The 10,235-nt window shown below is 43.0% G+C and overlaps 1 protein-coding gene across 1 annotated transcript in view; it reads left to right on the plus strand.

The window, feature by feature from the left end:
- Positions 1–4,335, plus strand: part of T265_11857 (hypothetical protein) — a gene marked incomplete at both ends in the record, with an annotated part of 31,344 nt that extends 27,009 nt beyond the window's left edge. The window contains 2 exons of the mRNA XM_009178654.1: positions 1,154–1,236; positions 4,255–4,335. Of these exons, the coding sequence (XP_009176918.1) occupies positions 1,154–1,236; positions 4,255–4,335 (164 nt within the window). The remainder of the gene's footprint in view (positions 1–1,153; positions 1,237–4,254) is intronic.
- Positions 4,336–10,235: the final 5,900 nt, after the last annotated feature.

A 10,235-nucleotide genomic window follows, 5' to 3' on the forward strand; every position in this document is an offset into this window, starting at 1 on the left:
CGTGAAACGGGGAATAAAAAACTTTACTCATTTCCGGAGATAAATTCACGTTGACCAAGAGTCAGGAAAAGGTGAGGGAGGCTCGGACGCAGAGTATTGTTGTAAAGGTGTAAGGCACTGAAGCAGCATGCGACTAGTCCATAACCTAATAAAAAAGCATTGCGCCGCATTCGAGGTTCTCACGATACTCAGGAGACCTCGCTACTGTTTTCGGTTAATTTTGTCTGTTACTCGTTGGCCGTTCACGAAAGTTCAAGAGGACGACCATGATTATTCATTTTTCAAACGTTCTCTTTGAATGCGATGTTTGCTTGCATTTGTTATGGCTTGTAAACACTTGTTTCGCCTGCTGGTAGACTGCTTTGCTTCCATTCGTCGCTGCTGTTTAGATTGAGTGATAATGAATAACTATGATGTTCAACATGAAGAGTTGAGATACGAGTAAGGCAATTTGTTACGTTGACCAGAGTATTTGAATTGATAGGAGCGAAATCGCGTAAGGTGTTCGAAAAAAAGGATTTGTCAGGTACGCTGTTGTGCGGCAAAGTTATCTCATGAATTGCAATAATTAGGTGGTAGAAATTCATCGGAACTAGATGTGGTTCATTTACGTTTCATCCCGTAAGCACCTAAACTCACAAGGGGGAGGAACGTTGCTGTAAGCAAGAATGGTTGCCGGGTAAAACATCACTACTTGGTGGCACTACCTGGCATTATTCATTACATAATTCGATATTTATGACGGTCAATCAGCCAAATGCGAAAATTATCGATCGAACTTTTCCACATGAATACTTGGGCATGAACAATTATCAGGTGCTACAAAAAGCTGGAGCCTAGGTAATCATTCTACTACTTAATGCTGGGCTGGTTACAAGAGACAATGTCAATCTCATGTGAGAAACACTAGTCAATCTGGGACTGTCCATCTAGAAAACACGAGCTGTAATAAGATACAGCTGAGGAGGTACGCTTTAATCTCTGTTCAACAGGCGTTTACATCGAAGGCATTTGTGAGCTTAGCATACAATGTAGAACGCAGAAGTCACGTGACACATACAGTGCGATCCCAAGTTAGTGCTGATCCCATCACAGACATTGAGTCAATAAATTTGACTGCACCTCGTTATCTATCTATCTCATGCTTACACAGATTGTTGCCCTAAACTGAGTGTGTTTCTACTTTTAGCCAATGACCTTGAGTTGAATGAGGACGCGTGGCAGACGGACAATGAGGTGGGTGTCATCTTATCTGGTCCCTTAAGTTTTTGGTGGGTGAGCTGTGAAATACGATTCGTTGCTTCGATATAGGAGTCATCGTAGCTGCAGGTACCGCGCAGGCATCTTCGCCCGTAGATGGATGTGCCATCCAGATGTGGCTGGACACCTCTTGCACGTGGACCCCACAAAGCTATTGCTGTCCGTAAGTGTGTTGGAGACTCTCTGATGACTAGGAACCGGTTTTAGTGTTAGCGAAGCCTCCGAGTTTTCGTCTACCTAACCCAATACATGGAGACTAACGGAATGCTGAACGGAGACAATTTACCACCCGCGTTTACCTACAACCGCTCAAAATGGTTAATATGTTCATGGACCAGGAATCGGGGTAGTTATCTCCAGTAGAGCACCAACTCTAGTTTCTCCCAAACGGATTACCAACTCGCTTCCGCTTTGAACAAATATACCACATGTTTATTCGTTAATTTATACTCTGTTATATATTACTTTTAGCATTTGCAACAATGGACCTGTTCATCACTTACTGTTCGCGGTGCATTTCACGATAAGCTAGGACGGCAATGTTTCCGGTGTCAGTGTTGTTGTTTTTTCGATAAGTATAGCGAAGAACACGGAAGCAAACACTTTTGCATGATGCCTTTTTGAAAAAAAATATGGGCAACACGTGTGATAACAGGTTTAACTCTGTGCTTTCTTTTAACAAGCTCGTGTGGACTTTTGTCACCAGTGCCCATAGAAGATTTGGTACTGGTTAACCTGAATATCATAAAAATATGTAGGATGTTACTACGCTGCTTACCCTTTGTCCAGCGCTCCTCAACTGCAGGGAAACAAAAGAGTAGGGATTAGGCGCGCGGGGTTGCTAACACCAAACATTTTATCAGCACCTTATACGGACCCAATTGCGAACAGGATTTCCGGGTCTATGATGGTAACGCAATCGCTTCCTAACACCCACACGAATGAGTATGGTAGAGTCTAAGAATTTTGCCGAAGAATATCAATGTGCTATTGATCAGATGGGATACTGTCTAGTCTGTCTTTAAACTCCAAATTGCGTAAACCGCGCCCAACTGATGTCCCTCAAGATGTGTTGAACCACAGGTGATGTGAAATCGTCCAAAAGAAATTCATCAATTTAGTAGGAAAATGTCTTAACCCTGAAAGAAAGGCAGCATCCCTGGGAGCACTTTGGACCGCAAAAATCTTTCAAATGTATTCAGATGGTCGACTACACGAACTATTTAAAATAACAGGTGAATTGTCGTCAGGAATTGGTAAAGAAAACCGGTGTGTGCATCGCTTACACATGGAGTAATTTCAAGCGACTTTTTACAACCGGACATACTGCTTATGTATGACGGACAACGTGCAGTACAATTTAGCCGGTCTAAGTACATACCTATGGGCCCTGGTCTTAGAGCCAAAATGCTTCGTTGGGTTTCAGCCCCGACTACTGATCTACGTGTGCTTCGAAAATTGTTCGTCAAAATAGACAAAGCTGTGAATTTATTATCAGGAAGGTCAGCTTCCTGAAAGCAACCGCTGAATGCTCCGCTAAATGTTGACCAGACAGACAACGCCCCCGCAATATGTAGCACGTCACAGCCCCGTACCAAAGCCAGACCGTGTGCGTCAGCATTGGACTAAGTTCAGACAGTGTCCTTCCAATAAAAAGCCTGAGACCTTTGTACTTTTTGCACTCGCACGCACTCACGCTCTCGCACTCGCTTGCTCGGAATATAGCGGTTGTTCTCCCTTCTGTGAGTCTTTTTACTCCGGCACTAAGCACTGGACCGGGTCAGCAGCAGATATCCGGCCCTTAGATTCTCGGATTTATTGTTTACTGTTTGCATAAGGCCACATCAGACGGCACAATAATAGTTGCTTTAGTTACAATTTCTTGTTCTTAACAGCACAACGGCAGCTCACGCAAAAACACAAGAAAACAGACTAACCTGGAGAAAATAATTCACATTGACTTACGATCTTTTAAATAGTCTGCCCATCCTTTAAAATTCAGAGTTTGTATGGTTATATGGTTAAATCCAAATGAGAAAGGTTTCCAGGAACTTTGAAATTGTTTCGAAAATAAAATCCTGCTGCAAATCATCTGTTTTACATAATATCATCGATCCCACGTGGGTAACTATTGCAGCAGTCCAAAACCATATTTGAGGCAACCATGGAACTAATCCGACCAGAAATCAATCACGATATATCCAAAGGTGTTTGTACTCGGATGGTGGAAAGTTACCATAAAAACGCGGTGATAACAACCTTCCATACCAGAAAAAATTCGGCACAAGGTTCAGTCTGACGGATTAAATAAACTACACGTAAAATTGCGTAAAATCCAGGGCCTCAGTATGCAAAGAGAAAACACTGCAAACGCATTCACCCCCATGTCGAAATACCGTTCATGAGGACCCGTCCACAATCCATATTCGTCAGTCGTCATTCGTTTGATAGGAAGTGACTGAATGTGGCTTTGTTCGCTTGATCGTGGTTGCTGCCAGCTTGATACGTGGGTCGGATTAGCTTTGTGGAAGCTGCTGAATGGTGATAGGTTTACCGTCAACACCAATGACTTAGCGAAGCATCAAATTTGGTTTTCCTCCACATGCGTGTGATCATCACATTGTGTGCCCAGTATCAACTGCATCAGAACCGGGGCAGTGAACCTTTCAGATGAAAACTTAATTACATCTGTTGATGCGTATACCATCTCTGGTGACGTAAATCTTGGATCATATGGATTTGGACATTTATTTTCTTCAAGGACACACATGCCAGGGTGGATTTTCGGCAGGCTACATGAATGCATTTGGTTTAGGGTTGAAACTTTGGAACATTTTTGTGAATATCGTCGAATTCGACTCCTTTTTTTAAATTGTTGGTTACACATTTGACGCCTAACATGTCAACACATAAACATGGATTTTGTGAATATCCCATTCAACTTACTTGTACTTTGACCTCCATCTAAAACAGGTTTATTCTTATGTATTTCAGGACTCGGAGATCCGGTTTACAACATGGTATGCGAAAGAAAACCCGCTACCTTTTTCTGATATTTGTAACGAACAAAACTAAGTTTTAGCTCCCCCATATGGAAAATCGCACAAGGTCGACAGTTTACAGTGACTCATTCGAATAACTGCCGCAAAGGCCATAACCGCGGTAACGAATTACAAATTGCACAGATCCATCTATGTTCATGAGTTCATGTGTACAAGATAAAACTTATCTTTCACAAATGTCTACATCGAGCGATCCAGAATGCTTTCAGATTTCTGATTCTGCCGAGATCAATAGTCATCATCCTGCAGAAACGGCAAGCAATTTGTGGGATTTCGTGTTCCGCGAGGGTCGAAGTCAGTTAGTTTACCTCGTTCTTATCTCATTTTTATTAAAAACAAGTGAACAAATATTATATTGGGACCAGATATATCAGTACTGGTTGTTTCCACCCATAATCCTTCAAGGAAATCTATTCTGTGGGAACGCACGTACTCTCACACTTAGAAGAGCATGAGGGCTGAGCGGCTAAGCGGTTTGCCAGTCGTTCATATTATGAAATTCGCGAAGAAGATGCCTCATAGTGCATTTACTGGCAGTGTGAAATGCGCGAGCCCATCTTGATAATCCAAAGTGTTGTTTCGGGGCTCATGAAATCAAAAGCACTGGTCTACATGTCCAACCTAAAAAAATCGTATCAGGTGTGCGTAATCCCGTCCACAGTTGAGAACACGTCATTTGGAAGGAATGATTATTCAACTGGTTTTGCTCGGTGAGGTTTAACAATTTCATCGCAAAAAGGGTTCGCCTTGTGCAACTGAGTCATTTATTTGAATCGCCGGCGTTTTCACGAACCATAATTTGCTAAAAGAATCACTGTCTCATTAGAGTTCTCTTTATGAGAGCCAACGGACATCGGTAAGTTCAGGTCTGTCCACATAAAATACGAGCGTGTGGTTCCGTTTCGGGTAAATTCTTGTTAGAGTTGCTCGCCCTTTCTAAGTCAAAAATGGCTTAAAATGACAGGGCATTCTCAATGAGAATGCACTGCGTGACCTGAAAGGCACCCGCAGAAAAAGTCTGCATTGTCAGGCAAAACAAGATTTGCTTTATCTGGGACGATCACCGACGCTGTTGCTGTTTCGCCTGAGGGGGAATAGGTTTGTGAATACCCATCCTGGAAAATTGAGGTCGCAAACCAACAAAATTGACAAGGGTATGGAATTCGTAAGCAACGTACCCAGTACCCGATTAAATATATCTGCAAAAACAGGAAGCTTATGTAACTTTTACGCCGTGCAATTTTCAGCAGCGAAGACGTTCATTAAACGCGCACTTGACTAATTTACTTGCAATTATTTCAGGAGAAGACGTACTATGGTAGACGAGTTCTTCAACTGTTCCCAACGGAAACGACAAAGGTAGAAAATCAAACCCGTTTGTTTGTTTCGATACACAGATCATTTAGAAACTTTGTTTATCTCATCCAACATCCCACGGAGTGCAGAATCATCGAAGACTTTAGTCGCAAGTTTCGGCTTACTTTTTACGTATTGCTCTGCCACTGAATAAAACAAAACGTTGTGATAAGAATATTTGCAATAGATAGGATCGCCAACTTGGCAAGCAACTAACAAATTGGGTTGTGTTCAAGCTAATTTGTACTTCCGAAGAAGAAATGTCTCACTTCTGATGAAATAAGGATCCAGATCTGAATGGAAAAATGTTTCCGTGAAAAACTCTTCGCCTGGGTGCATTTGAGCAACTATATTTAAAAATTGGCAAAGCGGTACGTTGAGGTAATTACTTGTGCCCTCATTCGCTCAAACTGCCTTATCCAAAACTGCAAGACAGAGGACCATTCGTGCAGGTCTACACATTGACCCACGGACTATCCCGTCCGCTCTTGAGATTTCTGTGTTCTTCTCTAGCCCACATTGTTTTTGTTGAAAATCAGCCGAACAAAGTTGCTTTGGTGATAGTCAGCAGATACTCGGCGTCAAATGGACTCGGCCGCTCGCACTATCACGCTGTTTGCTCTAGACTACCCGTGTAATGAAGGAAAGAGAGTCGTGGCAATTAGAACAGCTGAAATATGAGGACTTCCTACTTGGAACTTATAGAGCTGCGTAATTATTCACGTCTTTATCCACTCAACTAGTAAAAACGAAATGTTTGGATCTACAGGGTTCAGTCTTGAGGTAAACGCCATCACACCGCGGACACGCTCTATCCGCTTCAAACGAGGTGAAAAACACCGATTCTATTCACTCACCATTCTTTTGGAGAACACCTGCGTACATTGAATACGTTCGAAACTAGTTACCATGTGACCAGATTGTCTGTCGCTGCGAGTATGAATATACTGACAAGTATAGCAAGTCAAGCCTTCTTCAACAATTACAACCTCTAGTAATATTATTTATTCGCTCTTAACTAGCCAGTCCAGAATGTCCAAATATTTGCATTGTATGCAGAAGAGTGTAAATCAACATACAATTAATTAAACAATCACATTCAACTTTATAAGGGACAAGTTAAACAAACTGCGGAAAAAAGTAATTTCAATTACCAACATTGCGAGTAATCTACTTCGACTGAATATCTATCCAAAGGAAGCGTTTTTCCCACACTTCCCGTCTGCTATTCTGTCAACACCAGTTTATATCCTCCAAAAATTTTGCTTTTTCGTTTGACGTAGCTTTCATTTGCCAGAGTGTAGAATCCAGGAGCCGGGTACGAAGGCGAAGGTGATAATTTCTGGTTTTGTCCTTAGTCTACAGCGAATCATTCCCCAGAAAACTTAGTCGTTCCAGCATGATGAGATACATTAGCCACCAGCAAGTAATTTCTGGCTGCTTGTGTGAAAGGTGTACTAAAACTGTGACAGACGGTCAATAATGCTTATCAGTATGTACCTGGTATGAAGGCAACTTATGATCTGTTGTTGATTGAACTGTCTTTCGTCGGGCATACTTTGCTGATTGTGATAGGAATACGACCTATACCGTTTGCTGCCCCATAGGGACGTTATTTTCCAGTCGAGGTCGCTCCATCTTACCTGCGCCCAATCAACTCTGTTGAGTATTGAGAGAGGGGAATGACAAAGCAGTATGCTAAACTTCATCCATAAGAACGGGGATGTAAAATTCCCCACTGGATGGAAGTACCAAGTAACATGACCTGCTCAGGACAACATGACACAGCACCATACGCTCAGAATACGAGGCCGTACAACTTGGTTCCTGTTGCACGGTAACGAATGCCGCATTAAACTTGTTTTTCTTTATTCAAATCGGTCAAAGGATGATCAACAAAGGTCTAGAGCTTTTACGGTTGATAGCATACGACGGTGCAGTTCGGGGTGACTTGCCACACAAATCATACTTTTACGTGTTCGGCCATCAACTCCGTTTCTTTAAGCAGATATGGAGAGCCGCAATTTGTACATAGCGGCACTGGGCAAAACGAATGTTATTGCGCGCGGGCAGCCAGCAAATATATTCCGAAAGCCAATACACCAACCATGCTTTGGAAATTCTCAAGAATCCTTCCACGTCTTATTCACTGAGGTGATAAAATTATCTGTGACTCCAAACTTCAGGTGTCATGTTGCCCGTATTCCAAATGGCTGCGACTCACCTGACTCTAAAAATCCGTCATAAAATTGGGGAAGAAATGCATTGACAGAGCAACATTCAACCGATTTCTGTGTAACTGGGCTCCTCAAACGGGATGCGAAATTTACAGCGGAACAGATGAACGTGCCTCCATTGGGAATTCGTTTCAATACGGTGTGGTCATGAAGCAGCTCGCTTGTAATGTTGTGGTCAAAACCTTTTTCTAAACCGCATATCGACAAATTGTTCACAATCGGGGCTAATTTGCTTCAGTGATTCCGTCGACCACTTGTTATACTGGCTCCAGCTCAAACATGCAGAATTTGCATTCGCTTTTGTAAGACACTATCACTCTATGGATCTTAGTCAATACCCTGCGAACACGTACAGCAGGTGAGCGTTTAAGTGACCCTAGCTATATGCAACACAGTGGCGGTTACTTACCTGAATCAAACTTCCCTTCAAATTCTGCATACGAATAGTAAAAAGTCACTGAATACCAACATAACAGCATTCCGCATTTTGCCGTCGAACACCGACGTGTGTACATTGTGAAATAAAGTTTTTGCTGTGCATAGTCTCTGGCTATTCAACCCATACTCCCTCCGAGTGGCAACTGCCTGTTTGCAGCAATAATTCACAGATTGAAGAATATATAATAATTGTCGTTCCTGAAACGGTTTCAAGGCACCCACAAGAGCAGATGTGTGTTAAGTTATGGAAAACAGATCCCCCGATCCCATGTGCTAAGTTGGTAGATGAATTTGTTTCTCTTGTCGTATCGAAAAGTGCTTACATTGTGATTGTCCTTCCGCTTCATTTTCATGCCATGGGGAATGATTGTGTCCTTCTACTTGACGTTTTCTGCCTCATCCGCTGGCTGTTGTCACCGGAAATGGACCCATGATTTCGACGGGCCACAACTTGCCGAATTCTGGGACAAGAATGGATTGCATGCAATGGGTTGGCAAACCGGCTGTATCACGCTGCTCGTCCAAGAGACTACCGCACTGAACGCTTTGAATCGGGAGCAGCACAGTCCTTTATCTTTGACAGTTTTTGTGGTAGTCGACTGACCTCTCCGTGACACGGTTTATGTCCCAGCACTGTCACCGAACTCCGAACGAGCTTTGTCTTTGTTTCATTTATCCGCAGGCCAGCTTTTCGGACGCGCTTCAACAGGGATTTAAAGTGGACAGTGTGCTCTCGTTCCGAACTGACGTACATGGCTTCAAAACACGCCCAGAAAACCGTAGGATTAACAGTTGAACTAGTGACGTAGTTGATCATGTTTGTGATACCACTACCCGACAAGCTAAAGCTAGGCATTATATCAGGGTCCTTAATAGTGTGATGGAGAAACCCCTTCGCCGCGAAGTCGTTTATTAGCAAAAAAACATCTCATATGAAACAAAACATCTTCACGTGTCTTCTGAAACTTCCGTATAAAGAGACGCTGCAATGCAGTTTCACAAGTCCTGCACTAAATCCCATGAATTGTATGCTCCATTTGACACGAGGCGGATTTCCGGGAAAACCACATACTACTCGCATGCCTCATCAGTAGCGTCCACTGTACAATAGTAGCATAGCGGTCGTTTACGGGCGAAACTGTTTCCGTCTGGTTTACGGCTACATCAGGCTGCATTTCTTCTGAAGCTTTTTGGCATCCTGTCTATTTCACACCATACGTAAACAATCTGACTAACCGGAAGTGCACCATTGTGTGGATTTAGCAACTGGGTGGACCCGGGATTACGAGTGTGCACTAAGGGCTAGCATGACCAGGCAAAATCGCATTTTGTTGTGAAGTAACTACATGAGCAAAAGCCGCAACCAGCAGCAGAAATAAACTTACCGCTCTTGACTTCCACCAAAGATGTGTGGGCTAAAATAGAAAACAATGAAGAATAGGTCCACAGATGAAAGTGGAGCAAACCGAGCACATTTTTCAGCCAGAAATATTTTGAGGGATTTTTACAAATCGTTCATCTTCATCTAGAGCTGCATCAATCTGCATCACTGATATGAAGTTGTCAACAAAATTCACCCGTGCAGTGAACGTTTCGATGACATGCCTAGTGAAATGACACAAGTCCTATGCTACACCAGCCTTTCTCTACCCGCAAATTCAATTCTAGTGCCCGTCAGGATTAAAAAGCGCCTCGTAAGTCTGCGGTTTTGGGAGACAAAGAGCGCAACAGCGACCAGCATGATATCTCACCAGACGACAAAATCGACCGTCAAGTAGGACAGGAAATACCTATCGCGAATAGTGTAGGGGTCAGCAGCCAAACCGGAAGTATGCTTCCAAATGCTCAGCCTTAACAATGCAGAATGCCCCAGATCCGCTTG

This window comes from Opisthorchis viverrini, assembly GCF_000715545.1.
Source record: "Opisthorchis viverrini unplaced genomic scaffold opera_v5_611, whole genome shotgun sequence".
NCBI classification, from domain to species: Eukaryota; Metazoa; Platyhelminthes; class Trematoda; order Opisthorchiida; family Opisthorchiidae; genus Opisthorchis; species Opisthorchis viverrini.